Below are 27,541 nucleotides of genomic sequence, written 5' to 3'. Positions count from 1 at the left end.
GTTGTGTGTGGGAAGTAGTTACTCGGAGCATCGCTCTGTTTTGGAGGCGTTGTGCAAGGTTGTGCTATTCTGGAAGAATTTGTAAATAGCACTGGAGGCAGGAATGAAATCATTGAGAGTAAGGACTGGAAGATGGTACTGGAAGATGGGTACTGGTTGTGTGTGTGTACAGGTTGTGGGTTGCACATGCAGAGCTTGAAATGCGTGTGTGAGTTGGCTATATGTGAATAACAGAATTTTGCAGGTGAGAAGGAATGTTGATCACATGGGGTATGTGTGTGTGAGAGGGGGGCTGTGTTGTGTTGTGCGGAATAGGGAGGGGCAGTGGGGAGGGCTTGGGGTTTCGTGCATATGGTGTTGCTGCTGTGTCTCTCTCAGGGGGGGGGCAGTGCTGGCGAAGGACATGAGCCTGAGGTCCATCTTTTGACAGTTTATATGTCTGTGAAAATCTGCTTTGCAGGCATGTGCAACAGGGTAATGTAACAACATGTGTGTGTGAATGTGAATGATTGGTGGGTTTCTAGGTCTTCTCAAAGGGTTTGGTGTAAGTCCGTTGATGGATTCATGGCTATTGAAACATAATACTGGTGTGCATGTGATGAGTGTGTTATGCAGACCTAAGTGTGCAGTCAGTTGTGTGTGGAGGAGAGACAGGTTGTGTGTAAAGGCGAAAAGGGTTGTATGTGCCTCTCATATTGTGCTGTGCAGATATGGTGAGTGGTGTCATGTGCACAGGCCAGGCCTGCAGTGCTTGCATGGTGCCTTTGTGGAGGTGTTTCCTAGAAGTAAAGAATTTCCAGGATGTGTTCTTGTGCCAACCTGGCACCTACTAGATGTTTTGAACTGCAACTTCCATCAGCCCCCAAACATCGATGTGTGTGTGTGTGAAAATCTGCTGTGCTTTGTATGCACGGAGTGTTTGAGTGGGATCAACCGCTCTCCCAGGCTCAGCCCTAAAAGCTGTAGGGTGAGGCTGGCATCCTTCAGATGTGAGGACACCTGGAGCAATATCGAATGAAGAGAACACCTCACTGCCTACATCTGCCTCCCCCCCCCCCCCGGCTGCCAGGTCAGAGGCTTCAAATGAGCCCAGACCCCTCTCTGTTTAAAAATGAACTGCTGCACACAAGAGAGAGTCGGGTGCTGGTGGTTTGCACAGGTCTGTGCCTGTGTGTGATGATTTGCTGCTAACTTCAGGCTGTATTTCCTGGGCTGGGTGGGGCTTGTTTTCCTATGCTTAGATCACAGCGGTTTTGCATATATATATGGTGTGTGTGTGTGTTTCTCGTGCCACAGGCTTGCTGAGATTGATGAAGTGTCTGTGGACTTGATGGCAGGTTGTGTGTGCATGGGCAAAAGCAAAGGCTCTGCTTGTATCTGGCTCCTTCTTCTGCCCCCCCAACCATACGAGCCAACTCCTAGGGGCCAAGGTCCTTTCCCCTCCCCAATAAAATATTTGAGGGGGCCAGCCTCCCCCCAAGTTGATGGGCATTGCCATTCAAATGGTGTGCTCATGCCTTGTCTTGTGGTCTCTTATGTGAGGCGGGGCTTACCTCCCCCCCCCCCCAATACTTTATTCAAGGAGGCACCCCTGCCCCCAGTGTGGTGTTGGAATCAGAGCAGAGCTACCAGGGCTCAGCCCCAGAATCTGTTTTCAGAACCCATTAATTTGATGACAAACCAGCAATTTAAAAACTGAGTGTTTTGAACATGTGCACCGAATCATTTACATTTATTTACAGAGGTAAATTAAAAAATTGCATTTAGGAGGTGCAACTGTCTTAGCAAGCTGTTGTTTAGGGAAGCAAGCACTGCTCACCCATTCAGAGAACAGGGTATTTATTGCCAGTTCACCATCACCATCATCTTGGGGGGGGGGGCAAAACTACACCTGACCAATTCAAGCACACATCCTCTTGCCCCATCTAGGGGAGAAAAATCCCAGGAAGCCTTCACCAAGTTGAAGTCTTCCAGTTGCTTTGGACTACAAGTCCCATCCACCTGGGGGGCACCAGGTTGGCAAAGGCTGCTTCTGAGAGAGGAAGGCATTAAAGTTTCTCCCCTCTCAAGTCGATCAACTTTTATATATAGCAAAAAAGCAGAGATCAAGAAGACAACTCCCCTCCCCTCTTAATCACCTTGAATTCTCCTTCGATTCCAATAAGGGGGAAATAATTTCTGAGCTTAAATGGGGATATGCCCTTGCCAGGGAGAAATCTCTTACTGGGAAATGCAACCCAGAATATTCACAGCAGAAGTCTAATATTTTGGGCTGAACACCTGCTGACCAAGAAATCCTCTGAGCTGGAAAACAGCATTTGTGAACACTCCAGTCCTTGGATTTCTACCAGACACAGCACAACTACAGCCAATTAAAAAAAAACCACACACACACACACACCGGACATAAATCCCTCCTGCAATCAAGTGAGTAGTTAGGAAAATGAATGAAAATCAATGGCATTTTCTGCCCTGAAAGATGAGGGCCCTGAGATCCCCCAAATGCTGGGCAGATCAGCATGAATAGGCATCGTATCCTGGGAAGTTAAATAACCCCAAATCTCAGCTGGAACAAATCTGATTTTGATTTTATGGCAGTCAGAAGATGGGGAGGGAAAACATTTTGCCATTCAACCCCCCCCCCCCGCCCCTTTTTGGCAGCTTGCAATATTGTTTTGCTGTCTGGCTGGCTCCTTATTAGGGAGCGATGCTATTTAATTATCACTTTCACCAGCCTAATAACAAGAGGGAGTATTAACATTGAAGCACATAATTCCGGTATCTGAGTAATTGGTCTTGAATTTCTGTTAAGGAAAAAAAACACCCTTATTTACAATATCCTGGGCATCTATGTAGGTTAAGGCCCCAAACTCCATCTAATCCCCCAGTTTCCTTTCCTTTTCCTGGCTCCAAAGCCTGATGCTAAAGCAGCCCACCCAAGGAAAGCCCAGGAGTTCCTCACATCAAGGATATATGTACAGATCAACCCCCCCTCCCTTGAACAAAGTCCAGTTTAATAAATAGCGCTGTCCTCCTGGTTTTCCGCAGCACTTTCCATTCACTTCCATGGGACTCTGCCGGAGAATATCCCCTGGGGGGGGGGGGTTGCTCTACCTAGGTCAGGAGCTTGATTCCCAACCTTTCCTTAATGATTAAAAAATCCCCCTTCCCGGAGCTGTGGAAGATAACCCTGGATGCCCCCAGCCTGCCTCCCCCCCCCCGCCCTGACAAGGAGGTGATGGGTTGGGGGGGGAGGGGGGAGAGGGGCAGCAGGTGGCAATTGATTTACGGGAGGAATCTGTCTGAGGCAGGAGCTGCGTGGTGGGGAGAGGGACGGATAGCGGCATGTTGCCCAGGCAACGAGGAATTATGGTCTGGCATGTTCCTCATCAATCCACCTTGTCAATAGAGCTGGTGGCAGGATAGAGAGGAATACCAAGGCGGGCTCTGCCCAGCTGCACGGATGCCCTCGGCCCTCGGCCCTGACCCAAAACCCCTCTCCTCCCCACAGGCTTGACAAATGCCCCACACTCTTCTCCTTCTTGCCACCCCGCTCTCTCACCTCTTCCATCCACATTAGAGCCCAACGGTCTCTCTTTCCTGCCTTTTTCATGAAAAGCTCTTTGTTCCTGGGATTCTCTCTCTGTCTCTCTCCTGCTTTGTCCCCAGCCTTCTGCTTCTCAGTGCAGCAGGAGTGGAGACTGAGAGTGGAGATTTTAGGGCTTTGTTTGGGGTAGGGAGAGGGAAGGAGGAGGCTGGGGCTCTTGGCACCTGCAGCTACCTCAGGGCCTGGGGGTTTCATCCAGAACTGCTGCTGCTGCCGCCTGGCACAGCCGCTGTACCCCCAGTTCCCTTGCCCCACCCAGGGCTGCACCTGCACGTCCATCCCTGTAACCAGACCCATAGTGACTCATCTCCCTGCATCTCTTTTTCATCTTGCTGTATTTGCCTGCCTAGAGTCTCTCTCGTCCCGCTGCCCCCACTCGGCACCTGAGGAACAAACTCAGAGGATGGGATGGGGAAAGAGCTGGATTCTCAGTCTCTTCCCCCTCTCCTCAAAATCCACCACTCATATTGTATATAAAAGAGATGTTTCCAAACAAGCCAATTTCTTCTGACTTTCCACCACAAGGCCTTGCTAGAGGAGTGTGGACTTTTGTTCCAGCTTCCAGAGGATGGAGGACTCCAAGGTGTCTGGGTGCCCAGTCCTCTCTGTAGTGTGATGATGTGGGAAGGGCCCTTTCTCCTCAAAGGCTGGACCACTGACTTGCCAGCAAAGCACAAGCAGACCAAAGGGGCTTCAGAGAAACACAGAGCTGAAAACCCTGCCGCCATTGTAAATAGCCAGTTGCTTGGTCACCTCTGGAAATTAAGTGCTGCAATAAAGGTGATGAAGTAAGGGAGCTTAGATCACTGAAAGAGAGCTGGCTAGGCTACTCACCAGCTCCAGGTGACTCACATAGTAGGGGCAAGGCGCTAGTAAAAATGTATGTGAGGCTCTTGTCTAATTTGTAAGGCTGATCTCTGCCTTGAGAAAAAGTGAGGTTTCCACATCATACAGGACAAATCCAACCCATAGGCTACAATGCACTGGGAAGGTCTCTGGCTGAGGTAACAGTGAAATATAGAAGATCCACAGTCTTAGCAGCTTCCATTCATGCCAGTGAACTTTACACCCCATATTAATTAGCAGAGGTGTCTAGTGTTGGTGCCATCTGGAATTAATAACTGTTGAGACACCAACATGTTTTCGACTTGCTTCTAACCCTGAGCGAAAGCCATTCAACCAAATTATCCTGAGATTTCTTACTGAATGTAACATTTGCACACCACCCTGCACATCCTGCCTCTCCTTGTGGCAATCCCCAGTCCTCTAGAGGAGGGAGGGCAGAGACTCAGGGTTAGCTCAGGTTACTTGCTGTCCTACTCACATATCAAATTTACCCCCAGTAAAGCTATTAAGTGCAGACTTTGGGGCCACAATCTGGGGCCTCACAGCCAAGTGCCTTGATGAGAGTGTTAGCAAGCCTCACTGTGCATTGCCCACCATCTAAAATTTCTCCAGAAATGTCTCTGAGTCTTGGTGGGGCTCCAAGGTTTCTGGGCAAATGAAAATGGCCAGTGGTTGGAGCCTGGCTTTGCTTTCCAGCGGTTACAAACGGTTTTCCAAACGGTTACAAAAAGTAAGCGGGCAGGGGCAGAGACCCAGCCCTCTAAAGGGGGTTTTATAGGACAGCAATGGCAGCAGCAGGGAGGGTTCAGGGCTGGGGAGGGGGAAGCTGAGCATGGGACTCTGGGTCCAGTGTTAGAAACTCAGATATATAATCTAATCATCAAAGGGCACCTTAAGCGTAGGTTACAGGCACCAGAATGGAATGTCTAGGTGCCTTTTTTGCAGTGGAATTTATTTTTATTATTAATTTCATTTCTATACTGCTTTATATTTTAAAGGGCTGAAAATCTCAAAGCAGTTCACAACACACCAAAACATCAAATAAAACAATCCATAATAAAACAAATTCAAGCTTCAAGGAAAGTATTTCAGATCCTTCCCTAAGTGACATTTTGCCCCCCCCCCCCCGTCGTCAGCCTGGCATCCCGAGATCTGCAGGTGGCCTCAATTGGACCTTTGCCAATCACAAAATGCGCCTGGCGCCTGGCTGATTTCTAACACGGCACAGGAGGGCTGCCTCCACCCTCTTGGCACCTCTGTCACCTTCTCCCGCCTCCACAACTAGGAGTGTCAGTTGTGTTGCGTTTTGAAGCATCTTCCTGACTCGTAAGTTCCACCAAAGTGAACGAAGGCAGTGCAATTGCATATGTGTGTGATGACGATGACAACACACCTTCCCTTGCTCTGAGGAGTGACAGGGTCTGGGTTTGGCAGAGACATCACACTCCCACTTTTCAGGTTTCTTTCTTTCCCTTGCTTGTTCATGGCAAATGGAGACTTTCTGAGCCACGCATCTGTACGGAGCGAAGGAAGGAGGCTGCAGTCTGAGAAGCTATCGCCTGCTTTTTGCTTTTGTTTCCTCTCTTGGCTTCGTTGGGCAAAAGTTCATTGTTTTCAGCTTGCAACGGGTAACAGGGCTGCTGGTATTCCACGCACTACGTCACACTTGCTTCTGTGGGGTGGGTGTGGGTGTTGTTACATTGAAGGAGACAGGCTATTTCGGAGTCCTGGGGAGAGGGCACCTTGCAGGAGGTCTCCTTTGCTTGTCTACTGGATGCTAATTCACCTGGGGGAAGATCACCTGTCACAACCATTTAGGGTTGTTAATGAGTGTAATGAGTGAGATTGAATGCAAGTAGGCTGAGAGGAGCAAGTGTTTAACCTGAAAGGTTTTCTGGCTGGGTATATGCCACACATGTTAAAACGCATGGCTCCCCCTCCCCCAAGCAGAATCCTGTGAACTGTGGTTTACCCGTCACAGAACTGCAATTCCCCCCAGCACCCTTAAACTACGCTTAGACTCGTAGAATTGTAGAATTGTAGAGCTGGAAGGGACCCCGAGCATAGCTGTCAACGTTTTCCTTTTTTAAAGGGAAATTCCCTTATTCCGAATAGGATTCCTCGCAGGAAAAGGGGAAAAGTTGACAGCTATGATCCCGAGGGTCATCTGGTCCAATCCTTGCCATGCAGGGATCTCAACTAGATTATTCATGACAGATGGCCACCCAACCTCTGCATTAAAACCTCCAAGGAAGAAGAGTCCAACTCTTGTCGTTGGAGTCCATTTCACTGCCAAATAGCTCTTCCTGATGTTTAGTCAGAATCTATTTTCTTGTAACTTGAAGCCATTGATTTGGGTCCTACCCTCCACGGCAGGAGAAATAGCAATAACAACAGCAACAACAACAAGCTTGCTGCATCCTTCATGTGACAGCCCTTTTGATATCTGAAGATGGCTATCATATTTCCGCTCATTCTCCTCTTTTACAGGCTAAACATACCCAGCTCCTTCAACTGTTCTTCATAAGACTTGGTTTACTTTATCATTTCGGTCTCTCTCCTCTGCAAATGTTCCAGCTTGTCAATATCCTTCTTAAATTGTGATGCCCAGAACTGGACACAGTACCCCAAGTGTGGTCTGACGAGGGCAGAATAGAGCAGGGCTGTTATTTCCTTTGATCTGGATACTAGACTTGGGTTGATGCTGCCTAGAATAGCATTAGCTTTTTTTATTGCTGCATCACACTGTTGACTCATGTTCAGCTTGTGGTCTACTAAGACCCCTAGGTCTTTTTCACATTCACTACTGGCAAGCCAGGTGTCCCCCATCTTATATTTGTGCAGCTGGTTCTTGCCTAAGGATTCTTTCCCAGGATTCTTTGTGGGGAAATTGTATGCTTGAAACATGCTTTAAAAGGTAAAGTGTGTACACAGCCTCTACCGTGTCACATGTTTCTTCCTTGCCACTCTGAGCAGCCCCTCCTACCTCGGTGGGCCCAGAGCCAAGATGCGGCTGGACTGGCGAGAGAGGAAGGCCTTTGCAGTTCCCTCTCTTTGGCTTTTTGCTCTGTGAAACAGACTTGTTCTGGGGGCTCTTGCAGTCATCCTGCAGCCTGAGCTGCCATCACTCCTCTGGAATCCGGGTCCCAAACAATCAGCGCCTTGTTGTGCACTTGCTGTGTGTTGTCAACAGGACGGCTCGGCTGCCCCCAAGTTTCCGCTGCCTCGCCCTCAGCCTGACCCATCCGCAGGGCATCATGGCTATAATCGGGGACTTGACTGAGGCCCCAAGCAGAGCTAGTGGGACCCATAGCATTGATGGATCATTGGGGGTGTGGTGAGCTGGGCAGGGGCAGCAGGAATGGTGGGGCACCAGCAAAGCAGGGCAACGGGGAGGTGGCGCAGGGAAGAACCCCTGCCTCTGCCTCTCCAGTTCTTCCAGCTGCATGAATCAGCCTGTTCCAAGAAGGAGGAGGCCCACATGAAATCCTTTCCCCAGCAATGGGAATGACCCAGCCCAAGACTCCTGCTGGGCTGCAGCCCAATGAAACCAAGCCAGAATGTTTTGCAAATGAGTTGCAAAAGCACAGGCTGGATTTCTAGAAAAGTCTCATGTCTCTCTTTGGGTCTTCAGGGTCAGAGTAATGTGTGATCATTTGGATATGTGAATCTGCCCTCAGCAATCCAAGCCAAACTGTTGCTCTTGTGCATGTAACTGGTGTGTACATGTTCACCCATGTACACCCAGGCACACACACCACACTTAAAAGTTTTAGTTTATTCCCACCCTGTATGTGACCCAGTTCCCTACCTGTCAATGTGCCTTTGGACCACGGCCATTGGCGAAAAAGTGATCAGAGCAACAAATGTGACTCTTGCCTTTGTACAGTAGACTACACTGCAGCCCTGCAAAAGTCAGAGGTTAGTGTGCACACGCATGTGCACACACGCACACCCCACAGCCTCCATCCAGGCTGGGTCAAAAGCACCTGGAGGGGCCCCTGGGACCCCTGAGCCTGTGGTTCCCCACCTTTCCTTTAGGATGGCAAGATCATGTACCTTTAATCCTTATGTAGAAGAAGGGATTTTGGCAGCTGCAGTTTCTCACTCAGAGCTGAGCAGGGAAAGACTCACAGAACTCTTCTGCACAACTATTAAGGCAAGAGATTAAGTCCTGCCACCATTCTTTGCGTCTGCTCACCCACCCTCTTATCCATGACTGAGCAGGAACCCCCATGGCAGCCGCCTCTTTTGGGTCGCTGCGCATAAATACACTGATTCTAGCCAGTTGTTGTTTTTATTGGGGGGAAAGATTACAAAATGCTGAAACATCTATACTTTGCATAAAGATCTGGAGAAGATTTTTTTTGCAGTTTGCTGTGTTTCTTTAAAATAATGTGCACACAGCTTGTGCTCTGCAGCTTGGAGGGGTCCAAGGAACCTGTTGGGATAATAAGTGCAGGCAGGTTCTCAGACCCTCCGAGCAGCACAGAGACTGCAAAATAGGACAGCAAGTGCAAATGCTCCACCCCTAAGTCCAGACTGAATGCTAATTTAGAATCTTGCAATCTCATGTTATAAACAAAAGGGGGAAAGCCACCCTTTCCCCCGCAAAGGCCACTTCCCTTCCCACCATCCCCAGAGTTACTGGATTCCTGTCAAGACACTTCTCAGAAATTATGAGCATTTGGCCTTCCAGCCTCTCTCCAGCTCCCTTCACTCCATTCTCTTTCTGGGGCTAAGAATAGACTCCAGGTGCCCTGAAAGCTAGTCTGAATGGCCTTGAGTATTCAAAGCAGCTTAGTAACCCTATGAAACCCTTTCAGCATCTTCTGCTCTCATACAGCTGCATCACAATTGTTAAATGTGTCTGTGGATAAGTTCCAAACCATAACCAGATGTAAAGAAGACTATCTATCTATCTATCATCTATCTATCTATCTATCATCATTGGATCTGTGCCTCCCAGGATCCCACAATGCATGTCATATGGATAGGATGGATTCTCTATGACCCCCAAATGCTGAAATAATACCAAAACCCACAGAAGGCAGCCTTATGTCGAGATGGTGCTGTCCTGTACTGAGAGTACCTGGTTGGCATAGTCAGGGCAGGGGGAGCCACAAACCAAGAGGGATCTACCAGCATCACTTCTCCATCTGCAAAATGAAGCCACAAATTGCTCCAAGTTTAAAATTAAACAACAGCACAGTCCTAAAGGTCACTAATGGAGGAAGGAGGGAGAGGTCCCTGCAGCCAGAGGAGAGGCAAAGGGGTCATCTATTCCTTCTTTGCTCCAATGGGAGAGAATTATCTACAGAGCCACCCATAGAATGGCATAATTCCAAAGGGTGTATTGAGGAGATGGATATATCCACACCCGTCCCTGACACACGCTGTTTCCCCCTTTCTCCATTGAAATCACCAGAACATGTACAATGGCAGAGTTTTCCACCCACGTATGGCCCTGCTGAGAGTCCTTCTCTGATGGAGGGGCACCTCCTCCTCCTCCTCCTCCACTTCTTCCTAAAGCCCCCTCAGGCAGCCTCAAGGTTTGCTTTCTTGCACTTGTATGTTAAGTATGGTATATAAATGATTAATAATATTATTGCAGCTCTCTGTTAAATGGCCCTCCTCCTTTATGCCCTGTTCATGATGCCGGACAACGCATGTTCCTCTGGCCTCATGAGGAGCCTCTTCAGTGGGGCTGGTGAGTGTGGGTCCAGCCCCCTAGGGCAGGTGGAAAGGGCCTTGCAGGGAGCGGCCTCCACGCCTCACAGCCGGGCCATGTTCCTCTGGCCTCAAATGTAATTATGTAATTATGCAAATGTAATCATCACCATCATAATCTGTGGGTTTCAGGGGTGGGCTTTTAATTTTTTTAGGCTTCCTGATGAGCCTGGAGGGTTGCTGATAGAACCTGAAGAAGGGCAATTCTCAGGGTGGAAATATAAGGGGAGAGAGAGAGAGAGAGAGAGAATTTAAGGGACTCACCCCCCCCCCAACCTTGGAACTGCTCCTTTCCCCGATAAATATGTTTCCCCTCATCCCTCTCCCTTGTTGGGATTTGCATGTTTTCTTTTGCAAATGAGGACAAGGGAGGAGCAGAAATGGAGGTTGTTCACCCTTCAGCCGACCAGACCTTTCTTATCTCCCTGCACAGGGACCCCTGCCACGGCCAGATCTGCTGTGTTTTGCTGAGAGAGGCAGGGAGAAGAAAAACGAAACTGGGACTCTGTTTTCTGATTCTGGGAAAGGATTGGGGCTTAGTGGTTAGAGCAGAAGCCAATTCTCCTGGGTTGAATTCCCTGCGGACAGTTATGGGTCCTGCCTCCTCCTCCTCCCCTGCCTCCCCCTCCTTTGTGTGTGTTTAGTAGGCAGAGTCCTTAAGGCTCATTAGCTTATCTTTGCCCATGGTTGCTATGGAGACCACAGAGTGGCACTGTCCTGTAGGGCAGCAGCGAGGGAGTGGAAGAGGCTGCTCTTTGCGCACAGGATGCCTGGCATGCGCCTCACCTGGGCAGTGCCTGCAAATCAACACCTGCCAAAAAATAAAGAGCAGGTGCTTGTGAGAGACAAACTACACCAACTGTCACCCCAAACTCCAAGGCTTCATGGTGACTGAACTGCGCACAATATGCAAACCACAGAGGGCGTGATTTGACAAGAGACCCAGGTCAGCACTAAGCACACCCACAATGCCCGTTTCTAAGTCTGCGCACGGCTGTGCATTGAAAGCACCCAAGTGCTGTAGCTTATCCATCACAGGGCTGCCATTCCTCAGCACCCTTAACACACTACAGTTTCTAGAATTCTTTTTCAGGGGGTGGGGGCGGGCGGAGAAATATGTCTTAAATGTTTGGTATGTATGTAGCCTAAGAGCAGTACAGGTGATGGCTGTGGCATGAAGCAAGATAAGGTGGTCCCCTCTGGCAGCAGGTGTTGGGTACGTAAATGTGGGTCCAGCCTGCCGAAATTTTTCGCCTGTGCAAGAACATTGTGCAGCTGCTATTGGGATATATATCAGACAGATCCCTTTTTTGTGGTTGCTTCCTCTGCCACCAGGCCTTTTAAATTGAGATTTTTCCCAGGCAGCACTGCAGAGGTTTGGCCTAGACGTCTCCCTTCCAACTGTACAATTCTGTGATTCTGTTCACTCCCCCCAACAGTTACAGTTTATTACTTGGACCCCTTAAATCTGTAACTGCCCCACAGGCATGAAGTTCCACCAGCCCCTTTAAAACAGATTAAGGTGCCGCAAGACCCTATTGTTGCCAGTGTAGATCAGTGTCATTCAATGGCAGAGCTCCCTGCCCCCCCAAAATCAGAATAATAAAAAGGGAAGATCTGTTCTTTCCTGTTGCTATCTTTTAACTACATCAGGCATGTCCAAAATCCGTTTCGGGGGCCTAATCCGGTCGATTTAATCCGGCCCTCGACAACTTTGGTTTAAAATTGTAAAAAAAGCTCAAAAACTTTGGTTGGCCCTCACGCATGATCACTTCATCAAATCTGGCCCTCTTTGAAAAAAGTTTGGGCAGCCCTGAAGTACATGGAGGAGAGGTAGTGAGAATGGTGACCTCCATTAACAACTGTATTTCAATTCATTAGCTATGGAGTGCCAAGGAGCAATTTCTAGCAGAAAGTGTCAGTCCACAGTATGTTCAGTGTTGGTGTTTCTAGTGCATATATCCCTAGCATATACGTAAATAGCTCGTCATTTATTCATGCAGGAAGAGATACAAATTTGCTGTTGTGGTTGTTATTACTTTATCATAGGTTGTATTCAGTGTATCACTGTCAGGTGTGGGGAACCTTTGGCCCATCTGAAGTTGCTGAACTACAACTCCCATTGTCCCTGGCCGCTGCCCATCCATGCCAGGGCTGATGGGAGTTATAGTTCAGCAACATCTGGAAAACCAAAGGACCTATAGAATGGAGATAATTCTCTTGGGCAAGCAGAAATGCTGTTGCACACTCTTCTGGGAATAATAGTAACATGCTTCATGGGGTTGTTGGGAGGGCAAATGTGAGATATATATATATATATATATATATTTAAGTTGAGTGAAAAGGGCTCTTTAGATGTTTCATAATACCAGATTAGGGTTGTGTGTTTGTGTTTGTATGTGTCTGTATGTTTGCGGGCACATGGGGCCTGCTCAGTGGCATCACTATTATATGGACTCGGTTTTCCCTGCCAGAACAATGGGAATAATTGTGTGTGACCTGCCTCTGAAGGTTGGAATGAGATAGGCAAGAAAAGGTTGTGGACCAGTAAGGTTTAGAAGCGGGGGTCCTTTTCATGGGTGAGATGTCTCCCAGCCGTGAAGCTCAGTGGAGAAAGATTTGAGGCTAGTTCTGTTTCTCAGGGTGCCTTCTTATGCAGATGTATTTGTTGTAGCAAAGTAGTGAAGACTGCAAACCTAGACACACTTTCAATGGGATAAGCCTCACTGAATGCAATAGGAATTAGAAAACTAGCTTAGGGTTGTGCTGAGCCGCAAATCAAGAAACAGCCCCCCCCCCACCTGGTCTCAATTCTTGCCTTTGCCTCCTCACCCAAGGTGGCCTCAGGCAAGCTTCTCCCTCTCAGCCTCAGCCCCATCCAGCTGCTTCCGCAATATAAGGTAAAGGTAAAGGGACCCCTGACCATTAGGTCTAGTCGTGGCCGACTCTGGGGTTGTGGCACTCATCTCGCTTTATTGGCTGAGGGAGCTGGCGTACAGCTTCCGGGTCATGTGGCCAGCATGACTAAGCCGCTTCTGGTGAACCAGAGCAGCGCACGGAAATGCCGTTTACCTTCCCGCCGGAGTGGTACCTATTTATCTACTTGCACTTTGACGTGCTTTCGAACTGCTAGGTTGGCAGGAGCAGGGACTGAGCAATGGGAGCTCACCCCGTAGCGGGGATTCGAACCGCCGACCTTCTGATCGGCAAGTCCTAGGCTCTGTGGTTTAACCCACAGCAGCAAGATGTAATAATAATGGCAACTTACCTTACAGAGTTGTTGTAAGGAACACAACATGCTAGTGCCCATGAAACACTTCATTATAGCAGTAAATGTAGGATCTTTGAACACTCAAAGTACTATATCAACCTTCCCCAACCTGGTGCTCTCCAGGTGTGGTTTTTTTTTTTTTTGCTGCTGCATCTCACTGTTGACTCATCTTCAGCTTGTGGTTCACTAAGACCCCTAGATCCTTTTCACATGTACTACTGGTTATCCGGGTGAGCCCCCCCCCCCCACATTTATGCATCTGGTTCTTCCTGCCTAGGTGAAGAATGTGACATTTGGCCGTATTGAAATTCATTTTGTTAGTTATGACCCAGTTCCCCAATCTGTTAAGGCCATCTTGAACCCCAGTTCTGTCTTCTGTTTGCTGTCCTTGTTTGCTGAGATGAAAGTTGGCTTCTGAGCAACACCCAGGCCTTACAGGCACAGCTCCACAGGGTGCTAATGCAAGCCCAGGGTGGGATTGTAGAGGCACACACCGTCCTCTTTTGTGTGCTGACTTTTCCTAATACACTAGGCTCAATGCAGCTCACAGCTGCCAGAAGTTAGAAGGCAGAGCAGCTTTTAAGCCATGAGAGATGCAGCTCTCCTAGGACCCCCTTCTCCACCTGCGAGAGGAAGAGGCCATGCATGTGCTTCATGATGCTCTCCATCAGCAGAGGGTAGTGGTCAGCCGTTGCGTCTCAGAGGCAATGAGATCTGTGGAAAAACAGATTAGCTGCAAACAAGCATTTTTTTTAAACAACAACAGCAACAACAACTGAGGGATCCTAGTGGAGCAGGACATGATCTCTGTGAGCTGGGCAGCTTCTAATCCCTCCTAGCCTTTCACTTTCTCATTAAAGACTGAAGCCTCAGATAAATCTCCAAATGAAAGTGCAAGAGATCCAGTTAATTCCAGAGGATTGGAGGGGCTCTGTTGCAATGCTCAGTTTGTCCTGTAGAGGGCGTCAGGTCAGATGGCGGACAGGCTGCTTCTTTATTTTTAATGCTGCTTAATGCCGCGCCACAAAACTCTGCAGCCCCTTTGCTTTGTGCTGCAGCTGGTGGCAGCTCTGAGATCCCTTTCAACAGGAGATGTTGGGGCTGAACCTCAGAAGTTCCCCATCCAAATCACATGCTCAAGCAGTGAGCTATGGGCTTTCCTCCCCTGATTTGATTTTATACATTGTTCAGTCTGAGGTCTTGGCAATATTCTGGAAAATGAATTTTAGTTGCTCCATTAATTCATGCACAGCTTAAAAAAAAGACGGCTAATCAATACATTTAAAATTCTTTAATCGGTTCAATAGTCCTAGTTAAAAGGATTCTAACCTCCCCCCCACCATGGGACATTTTAGCTCTAGTACTATCTTGAGGAAATAAAAAATCTCCTTCCCTTATATGGGGAGAGGCTGTCGCGCATGGCACACCAGTGGCGGAGGAGATGGGGAGCTGCCTTTTCTCATGCAAACATTTCCAGTTCCTTTTGATTAGGGCCTGTCATCAGATTCTCCTCTCCAGTCATTCCCACCCCCTATCTCACCCCCCCAAACTCTACTCCCAGCCCCTGTTAAGAGGGCTTTTGACAAGGCCTGTCACCTACTTCATTAATTTTCCTGCTTCTGTGGATGTTTGTTTTACCAAGGGAGATGAAATATGAAAAGGTTAAAAGAGGTGTGTGTGTGTGGGGGGGTCGGGTAGCAAGCAGGGGGCCAGGGCTGGGTCAGGCAGAACCAGCAAGGGGAGCGATGGGCGAGAAGGTCACCAGGGGCTTTTTGGATAGGAGACCTAGCCTGGGTAGATGGGAGGATTAAGACTGAAAGGCATGTGTGTGTGTGTGTGTGTGTGTGTGTGTGTGTGTGTGTGTTGCATTGTGTGTCTGTGTGCCAGCCCGAGACAATTTGGCTTCTGAGGCAGAAAAACCAATCGGAGCCCCTTCTGATTAAGGCTGTGTACACACCACCCCCTTGGCACACATTTAAAGCACAAGGCCAGGCCTCCTCCACAAAGAATTCTGCAAACTTTAGTTTGCTCAGGGGTGCCTGGAATTGTAGCCATGTGAGGGGTAAACTACAGCAACAAGGATTCCTTGGTGAAAGTCATGTTTTTAATTTATGGTGTGAACACAGTCTAACTGACACAGGAACAATCCTACTGGAAGTTCTCCTCCATAAGCTCCACTGCAATGAGTGGGCGATGATCATGTGTATAGTAACAGCCCTTGCACAGCTCCCATGCATTTCAGCAAGAGCTGTGCAGGAGAACTTCCCAATGGACTGTGCTTTGTGAGTCAGATTTGTATATTGTCTACTCTGCTGCCCGTCAACAGCACCCAAAATCTCCAACACTCTAAGTTGCCCATCTCACTACGATATGGCTCTATCTGTCTGTTATAGTCCCCTATGTTTTGAGCAGACTTCACATTGCAATCCAAATATCCGGAGGGTAGGAGTGTTAATGAATCTGCAGCAATTTAGGTTGAGGTGCTCAGGCCAGGTTGCGTTTGTGTATATTAGCAGTCCTTTGTGTGAAGGGAGCTCTTCCTTGCTCTCTGGAACCATCTGCCACAGAACATTGTGATGGGCTCAGGGGGCAGTGACCACTGTTGATGTCCAGAATTGTGCCAAGCACAGTTTCCTGTTTGCTTTGGCAGGATTCCTGCCACCAAAGTGTCTGTCTATAGCCGGCTGCTTCCCCATGATGCTGCTGTGAATGGCTGTGGGGGTGGGGGCGAGAGATCAGACTGGATGCAGCCTGTGGCATGAGTTCAGGCCACAGATCTCCCCACCCACCTCCAGGTTTTGACCCACTAGGCATAGATTGTTTCTTGTCTTAGCAATTATGAGCGCTAGAAACATCGTTGGTTCAAACCAGTGAACACTGAGGTCGAGCAGCATATTTATGGCTCCCCAGATTCCCTGGCTGTTGATCTGGTTTTTTTAGTTGGGGAAAGTTGGTGTTAAAAGTTAGTTGGCTATTATATGCTGAGCAGACGATGACGACTACAGGGGATACTGGCCTGTTTCAGAGGGTTTGTTGCAATAACTACGGAGACAATGTACGCTCTCCAAGTATTAGGTAGGATGGGGCTGCAGTTTTACATTAATGGACTTCTAAAGACATCGTCCCCCGCCCCCCCAAAAGTCTGAAGGATATAACGTTACAGTAATTGAAAGTGGGGTTATCCTGTTCACCCTAAGGACTCCCAGTCCTAGTGCCATTTGAACAGCATTTCTTGTAACAACTTGAATATACACCGTTGGGTGAAGACTGATACTGGGTAAATTGGAGCGGCATCATAGAGACAAATTCTTATTGACAGGAAACAGAAGCTTTCAAGTTCAGTGACAAAAGTTCAGAGTGGCATGCTATTCTATACTGTTTTGGTCCAACCCCTTTCCCCAAGTGGAAGTGGCTTGTTCTTTCCAAAAGCTGCCTCTGATATGAGCCCCATTTCCCAACCCCACTGCAGAAGTGTGGGGGAGGGGGCTTCACTTACGTCTCACAGCTTATGTCTCTTAGGTCTTATGACTTATGTCTCTTATTCCGGATAAAGATTATTCTCTCTCTCTTATTCCCATAATACTACAATTTAGGGTCACCTAATTAAATTAAGTGGCAAAAGGTTCAGGACTGACTGTGGGAAGTTCTTCTTCACTTGACATATAGCCTGCTAATAGACAATACACTGATGGATACTAGTTTAAATGGATTTATATATATATAAGAAAGATTAAATACGGTAATGGCCAGGTCTATCAAATGGCGATTAGCACGACAAATCAACATTTTAAAAATAGAAACTCCAGGATCAGAGGCAGTCTACCCCCATGCTTCCTAGATACAGTGGTACCTCGGGTTAAGAACTTAATTCATTCTGGAGGTCTGTTCTTAACCTGAAACTGTTCTTAACCTGAAGCACCACTTTAGCTAATGGGGCCTCCCGCTGCCACCGTGCCGCCGGAGCACGGTTTCTGTTCTCATCCTGAAGCAAAGTTCTTAACCGAGGTACTATTTCTGGGTTAGCAGAGTCTGTAACCTGAAGCGTCTGTAACCTGAAGCGTATGTAACCTGAGGTACAACTGTTCTGGGCATAAACAATGGGTGTAGCCACACCCTGCTTGGGGTCTCCCCTGAAGCATTTTGCTGGCTGATGTTGCAGACAGAAGGCTGGTCTATGATGCCTCTTGGCCTGATCCAATAAGGGAATCCTTGCTTCCTTAGCCATCATGTCTTATTTTTTCCTGTCTGACATTTTCAGAAAAAAAGCCTTTGAGACTCTGTAGCTCTGTCTCCCCCGGTGCCTAATAATCTCCACTTCTTTAGGCTAAGCAAGCATACCTCATGCATTCTGCCTATTCTCCTATGATTTAAAAGGATGGATGATCAGAAACATCTCTCTTTTTCACACCCTGTGATTCCTCCTCTTTCGTCCCCTCCTTTATTTGCATTGCCTTGACCTTCCTGGGTAGCATAATCAGAATCATGGCCTGTCCCCTGTGAGCTCACCCCCCCCCCCGCAGCCACAGCTGACAGGTTGCCCCCTCCCCCTCCCCCTTAAATTATTCAGCTCCCCATAGCTGCCCCCTTGGCTCCATCTGCATCCCGGCTGCTGTTCACTGAGCCCCCGCCGTGCTAACAATATAAGCCCCTCGCTTGGTAATTGCCAGATGAATAGAGGAAGGCAGGAGACATGGGAGGGAAATGGGGAGTTGCAGTCAGGGAATGTGGGGCCCATACACATGCAGGCTTCCCATCACATACCCACCCACATTCCTCAGATGAAAATAGGGACATTTCTCACTCTCTCCTGCCCAACTGACCCTCCTCAACCCCACATTTTTTGTTGTCCCCCCCCCCCCCCACAGAGCATTTCCACCAATGGAACATAGCACACATACAGTGGTACCTTGTGTTACATATGCTTCAGGTTACAGACTCTGCTAACCCGGAAATAGTACCTCGGATTAAGAACTTTGCTTCAGGATGAGAACAGAAATCGCACGGCGGCAGCGGGAGGCCCCAGTAGCTAAAGTAGTGCTTCAGGTTAAGAACAGTTTCAGGTTAAGAATGGACCTCTGGAACAAATTAAGTATTTAACCTGAGGTACCACTGTACCCTATACCATCCTGAGAAAACCCCTTCATCCAGATTTTATTTGGTAGATTTGCAAAAAGAAAAACACACACCATTAAATAAATTTTAGAAAGGGGCAAGAGTAGATGCAGGCTCACAAAGCATTTTTAAAAACAACAACAAGAAGAACAAGACTCCTGGTGCCCTGCTCCTCTCCACTGCCCCTTTCTTCCTGCGCAGGGTGGCCCAGCCCTCGGCCTGCCCCTCAAAGCTGGTGCATCACGGGGTGACAGCCTCTCCTCCTCCTCACCCCCTCTCCAGCAGTCACTATGAGCTGCCCAAGGGGGGAGGCTGGCAGCAACGGCCATGGAGATGCCATGGAGGGGCAACAGGATACTCTTTCACAGTTGCCCCTGCTGCTCAGGGCAAGTGCCAGCTCCCTGAACTTGGCACTGGCAGGGGAAATAGGGATATTCCGGGATCAAATCAGAAGCCAGGATGGCTTTCGAAATTCTGGCACTGTCCCTGGAGAATGACTTGGAGCACATGCCACCAGGCTTCTAGGTGGTCACTGCAATGGCAGGATGGTGGGCCTGATGGGCCTTTGACCTGATCTAGCAGGAATCTCTTACATTCTTAAGAAATGCCAGCACCCATTTACAAACATGTGCATGTGTCTTTGCTTTGTTGTCTGCATTGTTCTGCTGGTCAGGAGGGCACTTCTACTATCCTCTTGCACTTGATAGCCATTCAGAGAGAAGCCAAGGAAGGGTACCAGGTCACATCACTCATCAGAATGTTGCAGATAAGTCAGCAAATGGTCATTTGTCTTGGTTTCACCTTGGGTAGTTTTAGCAGTGCCTGGAACGGAAAAACTGTGCAAAGGATTGGATTGTAGAATCTGGAATGGGTCCCACAGTGCACCCCAGGCATATACAGGGAAGCTAAACGTGCCCAGTTGATGTCGCCAGACCATACTGTGACCATCTGCACGCTCTGAGGTCACCCCTGGAACAGGAAGAAGTTGATGTTTCATTTCTAGCTTGCTGCGCTGGAGGTCTCTGAGCGTTCAACACACACGTCTCATGTGATCTGAGGCTTCTGGCATGGCATAGTGCAAGATAGATGATAGCATTGTCCTGCCAGCCATGTTGGAGGGCTCTGGGCACACAATGCAGCATCTAACACAATTTTGTTTCTTCTCCTAAATTTATTTCATTTAGAAGTAAAATAAAACCAAGCACAATCCAGGGCTGTCCCTGAAGCCCAACTAGGCCATTCTGCAAACTGGTTCCAGGGCTGGTTCAGATGTCATCCTACCCTAGCCAGTGCTCTAGCTTTTGGCCCAAATTCCATTTGCCAGGAAATTTGTCTCCATCCTCATATTCTGTAATCTAGATTTGCAGAAATTCAGTGCTAGATCACATATTTATGCATGCCTAAAGTCCCAGGTTCTGTCCTCGTCATCACCAACTAAAGGGTTGGAGATGCTCTGGGCTGGAAAAAGCTACTGCTTCAAATCTTGAAGAGCTTCTGTGAGTACACAAGACTGGGCTTTTTGGGCCTATGCTCTGACTCATTGTGAAGCAGCTCTTTATGGCCAACAGAGAAATGAACAGCTGTTCTCCTCATGTGTTATGGCAGTGTGGAAATACCACCCCAAAAACGTATTTGTGAGTCAGTGGGGTACATGCTGGAATGTATGCATTAGATTCACTGTGGCTGATCCTCTGGTTTTTGGGTGTGGCTGTTGGTGCTGGCCTAGAAGCACCCTCCTGTATGGAGGGCTGGTTGTAAGGGTGCTGGCAGCCCACAGAGTGCTTCTGTTGTATAGATTTTATCTTCAGTGGAACCATGCCTTGTGTGCATGGGCAAAGTCCAGCCTTCATGGGCGGGGGGTTAAAATTGGGGGAAGTGGTGAAAAAAATAGCCACAAGCACACGTCTTCGGCAAAATGTCAAGAAGTTCTGAGCTTTCTGTCATACTGTCAGCACCTATCATCCATGACCACTAGGCATGCTAAATTGGGGCTGGTGGTAGGGTCATAGTCTCCTCATCCATGCTTTAAAGTGACCAGGAAGGCTAGCTCTGGACAGCGCTAAATAGAGAGGCATAAGCCTAATATTTATTACCTGGGCAGGGAGCAAATTTAGACGCGATCTCAGTGGTGTCTCTAAATGAACCCTTTTACTTCCTTCCATATACTGTACACAAGTGGCTGCCATTCATTCATCTGGGTCATGGGGACGCAGCTGTGAAGAAGGCAAAGCCTGCCCTTCACCCCTTGATTGGCAGAACCTGCTTTCACATATATCACCTGTCAGAATTACAGGATTTTAGCTAGTAATATCAGAACAATCAGATATGGACCTGACACATGGGACTGTCCAGTCAGTCAGTGATGTGAAGGAGCATTGCAAAATGAGATGGAAGTACTGGCATTATAATTAGGAAAACTGATTGAATATTCTCCACATCTGAATGCACTCCTGGCGTCATGCTGATTAAGAGCATGAGCTGGGAAGTCTCTGTCTCAAATGTTTCCATCTCCTGTGAATCCATTAGATAATGTTAGGCTGGGCCTGCACAACTTACATCCGACCAAACCAGATGCAAGCCATGTCTTATGGCCTGGTGGGCTGTTTAGAAAATGTTCATGTTTATGCAACTCCAGGCAGGCAGCAAAGCCAGGTTTGTTCAGCCTACCAGTGGGGGACCATGTGTGGCTGATAAGCTCTGTGTTTGACTCGGAAGATCAGAAGTCCTACAGGCTTCTCTTAGGCAAGCTCCTTCATCTGGAAGATTTTAATAGGCTTGTTATAAAAAAACAGATTCTGTAAGCTACACCCACCTGCACACCCACCATGCTCCATGGAGAGTTCAGTTTCTTGGGATTCCTTTGGTTCTCCTGGTGGTATTTGTCTGGACTTTGCCCAACGTACAATGCAAGTGAGGCAGCTAAAAACCAGGAAAATCTATATCTCTGGCACATCCATACCTTGACATCAGTAGAACCTCTGGAGCTACTGAACATGATGTTGTACTGCATTGCACAGTTTGCTTGCTTAAAAAAAATTCTTCCATTCATCAGAAATATCTGTTAGGGGAGAAGGGCAGGAGATGTATGGAAATTGACAATCAGTGGATAAAGAGCACAGCATCAGTGTGAACTATTAGAATTCTGCCTTTCCATGTATCTATTTATCTTTCCATTTATAACAATATATTCTTATCTCTCTGCTTTCTTCCCATCCTCTGCACTCTCTCTCTCTCTCTCTCTCTCTCTCTCTCTCTCCCTCTCCCTCTCCCTCTCCCTCTGTCTCTCCCACCCTCCCTACTTTGCTATCTCCATCCATCAACCCACTATTCTTCCCCATCCACCATCGCCTCTCTCTTTCAGCCGCCAACCCCCATAAACCTTTCCTCACTCACCCGCCCCCCACCCGCTCTGCCTTCTCGTGACCCACCCTCCCTTCCTGAACAAAAGGGCCCCTCCCCTTTCCTTTCTGCCTCGAAAATACACGGCACCCTAGGCCAAGACCCGCTACATCTTGCCTTGACTTCGATTTCGGGATCGCCCTTCTTTCCTTCTCTCTATAGTAATCCTGCTTTGTTAGTGGGGGCGGTCTGGGACTGGGGATGCTGGGCTGGTGGTTCACCCACTTGTACACACAGCATGCTCCGCCAACAAGTTGGAGTGAAGGCTGATGGAAATAAATAAACGCAGAAGGCATCATTAACTCCCTCTCCTTTCCAGCTCCTTTTTGCTGCCTGTGCTGTCGTCCTTGGGGGAAAGGATGTTTTGTGGGGGGGGGGGGAGGGGGACAATGATGATTACACAGGGTTTCTTCCCTTTTTTCTTTACACTAACGGTCTCTTTCTCTCTCCCTCCCTCTTTCCTCCCACAGCCACAAGCCACAGTGGGGGGTGCATGCTGCTTGCTCCCCTTTTGCTGCGCCACTGCCCAGAGTTGGAGAGAGGCCCTGGCCAGGGGTGCCAGGTGAAATGGCTTCAATGCTGGCTGGTTTGCTGATGCTCTGGCCGTTGGTTCTGCTCCTCTGTGATCCAGCAGCGTCCATCGAGTTCCCCAAAGGATGTGAGTAGTGATGGCATCAGTATCTTTCCCCCTGCGTGTGGTTTTGGAAAGCGGTAGGGTGGGGTTTACTACTGCCGCTTGTGGCATGTTTCCCGAATGTGAGAGCTTGTGGTGATGGTGATGCATTCTGGCCATGTTTTGTTGTGTCAGAACATGTGGTTGGTTCTTTTCAGACAGTTTGCATTTGTATTTCTTTTACAATTCTTGTTGGTTTCTCAGAGCCCTGTTCCAGGCATTTATCTCCGCTTTTATATTATCACATAACCTTGGGTAATAGTGCCTCCCAGCTCAGTCTGCCTGCCTTCCTTTCCCTAAAACTTTGGTGCAGCAGAGAGCAATTCCATCTGGAAACTGGGAGGGAGGGGTAGGTAGGTAAGAGAGATGGGGGACCTGCATCGTGTTGCTGGTTGGAGCTCCCTAAATGCCCTGCCCCCTAGAAACTGCATAGAGAAATAGTACTACTCCTGCCTGCTTGAGGAAAGTACTAGTGCCTTGCGACACCAGCAGTCATTAATCCAATCCTCACCCTCATCTCAGACCTATTTGGATGGTTAGCACCCAACATGCTTCACACTAATGAAAGGGGCAAATTTTGCCAATCATAACAGGTCAGGAAGCAAAGGTTTGAGAATGAATGTAAGTTTACAGAGATGTGCATCACTTAAGGTGTGGATGTGCAGAGCTTGCGGAAATGGAGACAGAAAGGGAAGGAAGGATGAACCAATGAAAAGAAAGGTGGGGCTATACCCAGCTGTTGATTCTGGCACTCACCTCCACATTTATGACCACATTTCTGTACATATTATACATTTTGTGAGTCATTAAATATATTTTGTGAGTTATTAAATATATCATCTAATTTCTATAGTGCTTTCAGTGTGCAAACAACTTCACAGCGCTTCCTTCTGCCAGCCTCACAACCTCCCTGTTGAGATGGACTGCACATACAATTCCATGATTTGGACAGAAATGTAGGCCTAAGATAGCAACTTTAGCGCAACCATCCAGGTGTCTATGGCTGTGATGGAAGTTGACCCATGGCCTTCCAGACCCATATCCACAAATCCTTCTACTAGATCACATTGCCATTACTGACACAGTTTCTTCAGGCATCTTTGTGCTTTGACTACAGTTTGATGAGTTTAGGAATTAACAGCCCCTCCTCCTTGTCCCTTCCCTGCTGAGGCCAATGATTCTTTTGACACTGGCTTGCTTGCTTGTTGCAAAACAGATTGCATGGAACTGTGCTTACAGGCAATTTCAGCACCAAGGACAGCTCTTGAGGCCTGGGAGGCAGGCATGGAAGAGCTGTCCTTTCAGCACTGTTGGGCAAAGGAAGTAGGCATTAGATCAGTGATTCCCCAGGGTGTGTGTGCTGGAACGATCCAGGGGGGCGGTAGTAGCCTCAGGCGCAATCGGGGGGCATTGAATAAAAAATAGGGGGTGATGAAAGCATAAAGAAAGAAGAGAGGACAAGAAAATTTTGAAAAACCGTTTGTACATGTTTCATCTGTTGTGTAATGACGCTTACTGCCAGGTCAGTCACTGTTGTGGGACGGCAACAATGCCTCCCCTGGGTCTGGAGGTCATGCTGGAGATGAGGGGTTTTCCCAGTCATGGGTGAACCCTTTTTGGCTTCACCCAGGCTCAGGAAGTGGATTTCAGCTTGTCTGCCTATTTGGCCACTGGCAGGCAAGCTGTGGTGCTGATCTTGCCCCTAAGCCGTCAGGGGGGCACTGGGTAATTTTTTTTCTTTCTGAAAAGGGTACGGTAGGCCAAATAAGTTTGGGAGCCTCTGGGTTAGATTATCAGGAAGAGGGCAGAAGAAAGAAGACCTGTGTTTCCAATCTAGCGTCCCAGCCCCTTCCACATTTCTAAGAGGTGGAAGTCAGTAGGTCTGCAGAATTTATTTTATTTATTTCATGAAATTTATACACCATGTGATTGTAAAAGAAACCTCAAACACATAAAACAAATCAAGAAAAAATTACAATACTTTAAAACATCCTCCCCCCCCAACCGCCCCCCCCCCAAGTGTAGAATGGAAGCAGCTCCTTCCATCCTGGCCAGGTGCATGGTGGAAGCTCTTCATATTCTTGGAGCCAAACTAGACCTGATGGTGGCAGCCCCATTTGTTCGTGTTGGGGTCTGTTCCAATCATATACATACATGCTATGAGGGCTGGGCTGGGGAGCTTTTCTTTTAGTGCAAAAGGGGGGGGGGTGCCGGTAAGAGGATGGGCAAACCTTCTCGGTGCCCCTCACTTATCTCCCTGCAGCCCACGGGTGGGGAGCTACTGGCCTGCAGGCCGAGTGTGGCCCATGGTGGTCTCCCCATTCAGCCCACAGCCTCCCCTCCCCACTGCACAGTGATTAGTAATAAAACCAGCTTCCAATTGGGGACAATGGAAACCTGATTTCAAGCCTGATTTCCATGCATTTTGGGGAGAGGATCATGTCTGGGGAAGGGCTAGGGTTAACCCTTCCCTCCCTTTGCACTGGGACGCCCCATTACCAGCACCAGAAATTGTCCCTACATGGCAATGAGGCTTGAAAGCAGTCAGACAGTGTCAGCCTCTCTTTCTCCCACTCAGCTGCTTTCGGGTAACTGGAATGAATTGGACAAGAAAAGAGCCTTTAAGGAAACAACTATGGACAGGTGTTCTCTTTTTGCTGCTTTAAAAAAAATAAAAAATACAGAACCCTTCAATTTTGTATTTGATTAGGGGAGACCTGGATCTAAACTAATGGCTCTCCTGCTGTCCCATTTACTTTGTCCCTTGGCTTAAGTGCTTTTGTGAGCGAAAAGGGAAGAATGGCATTTTTCTTTTCTACAGAGATGATTGTGTGGCTTATGCTGTTTTCTCAAGCCTAATTTTTACCGGGGTGGAAAACCTTGGTTTGGGCTGTAGAATGCAGGTGGGGACTCACAATGAAATCTCTGCACCCCACCCAAAAACCCAGTTGCACGTGGAAAACTAGCATGTCAGGGAGATGAGGCAGAATTCAACCAAGTTGTTGTATGCATGGAAACTCCCTCTCTGCCCCCACCCTCTAAATCTGCTCTGGGGGGTTGGGGAAAAACCTGGGACAAATTTAGAGGGTGCATGAAAGGAAGGAGAGGGGGGGGGGAATCTTATGGTATGAGCAGACCTCATTCCACACAGGCACATGCATGAGTTCAAGGTTAGCATTCTCCCTGACCTACTAGTTTTCTGTGTGAGAGGATTATTTATTTTTGTATGGAGAAGCATTTAGTCCAAGAAGCCATGGTCTGCAGTTTAAATTTATCATGACTGAATGTTCCTTCATACAAAGAAATGAAAAATTCTCCCTCACATGGTAGTTCACTATGTGGAATATATTTTTGTGTATGGAGGAATGTGACTTCAGCACCTGCAATATGAAGTTGTGGATCTCAGACAAAGGTGTACCTCTTTGATGGCGACTGGGCCTCAGCTGCCATGGTCTTGTGTTATGGGTAGATAGGGACAGATGAGGAACCTGCATGGGAAACAGTTTCTATGTCTTCATTGCTGGGGCTCAGATGTGCGCTGGATGCACAGCCACCCTTTTCAAAAGCCTTGTGAAAAGCATTGCCGTTTGAGTGAAGGTCATGAGGGTTGAGTGTGTGGAAGGGGGGGGGGGTTTCCTCTGTGTGTCCTGAGCTATGTGGTGAATTGCTTCCCAGTGTGATGCTCCCTCTGCCATCCTTTCTCCTGTAGGCTTGGTTCTGTGGCCAATGGGGCTTCTGTGGGAAAAGGAGAGGATGGCTCCAAGTGTGACTGAGGTGAAGACTCAATCCAGCAGCAGAAACATCTCAGCCCAGCCTGAGAGATGGGTTTAGAAATGGGGAGAGTCACAGGCCCACACAGAGGGGGGAAGGCAGCCTGGTACGCTTGCCCCAGGCCACAGAGGGCTTAGCCAGACTTATGCTGTTATGCTAAGAATGCCCCGTGCCTCCCAGCCGACTGAGGACTTAATGGGCAAAATGGCCAAGGGTGAAAAGCCCATGTCTGTTCTTATGCACTGCAAGGCTTTGATAGTAAAATCTGGACTAGCGTTACTGCATACTATCACGTAGCGTCAGTTCAGATTAGGTGCTGCTGCCATGTTGGCAAGTCTCATGAATAAGACTCCTGCTCCAGGCCTCAGACAAGCTCTGCATGGGTTTGGTTGGCAGCATCTGTGACCAGCACGATCACCCATTGGGAAGGAGGCTACAGAGCTGGGGCTGAATTTGTCACTGAGGACAAATGCCAGGACATCCATTGTGTGTCCATTGTGGGCTGCTGTTTCTGTGGAATCTACAATAACAATGTGGACTGTTAGAAGTGGCAGGGGTGGTGGTGGTGAGCTGCCCACTTGCTGGCATTTCTTATTGGGCCATATTTGGGTGAGAGAACAGGAGTGTTTTCACAAGCTCTTTTGGGGCAGAAGTTAGAATTACTTGCTCATCCTCCACTCCAGACATGGCTGAATTCAATTTCAGGGCTTCACGTTCTAGTTTACTAAGAATAGACAGGTTTTAATTCCAACCTTCACAGCATTTTCAAAGCCTTTTGCTTCATGTGCTATGACTGGAGCTGTTCTCTTCTCTCCTCCAAGGAATTCACACAAAACTGATCTCAATCCTATCAACACCCCTGTCTTTGGACATTCCTTTCCTGCCAGTTGTGCCTTCCATGTCAGGCGACTGGTTTTTCAGTCCAGATATTTACTTGCAGGAAAGTCAGGCTCAACTAATGCCAAACGTGTTGCTGAGTTCAAATGATCTCTCCACTGCGTTACTCGCTGTCTATGAAATGAGCTGTTTTGTCAAAGGCAGGAAATTATTTTTGGCTCTGCATAATTTGTTCTTTGCAAATCCACATTGGATTCTTGCATGCTTTACAAATCAATTGTTTCCTGATTTTCTT

The 27,541-nt window shown here is 48.1% G+C and overlaps 1 protein-coding gene across 9 annotated transcripts in view; it reads left to right on the top strand.

Annotated features, from left to right (window-relative positions):
* Positions 1-27,541, top strand: part of L1CAM (L1 cell adhesion molecule) — a 95,044-nt gene that overhangs the window by 1,490 nt on the left and 66,013 nt on the right. For all 9 annotated transcript variants that reach the window (XM_077921689.1, XM_077921688.1, XM_077921685.1 and 6 more), the window contains exon 2: positions 22,436-22,623. In XM_077921689.1, the coding sequence (XP_077777815.1) occupies positions 22,436-22,623 (188 nt within the window). The remainder of the gene's footprint in view (positions 1-22,435; positions 22,624-27,541) is intronic.

The sequence above is a fragment of the Podarcis muralis genome, chromosome 17, assembly GCF_964188315.1.
Source record: "Podarcis muralis chromosome 17, rPodMur119.hap1.1, whole genome shotgun sequence".
In the NCBI taxonomy this organism is placed as follows: Eukaryota; Metazoa; Chordata; class Lepidosauria; order Squamata; family Lacertidae; genus Podarcis; species Podarcis muralis.
Note: the sequence above shows the minus strand (reverse complement) of the source record. Positions and strands in the feature narration are given on the sequence as shown.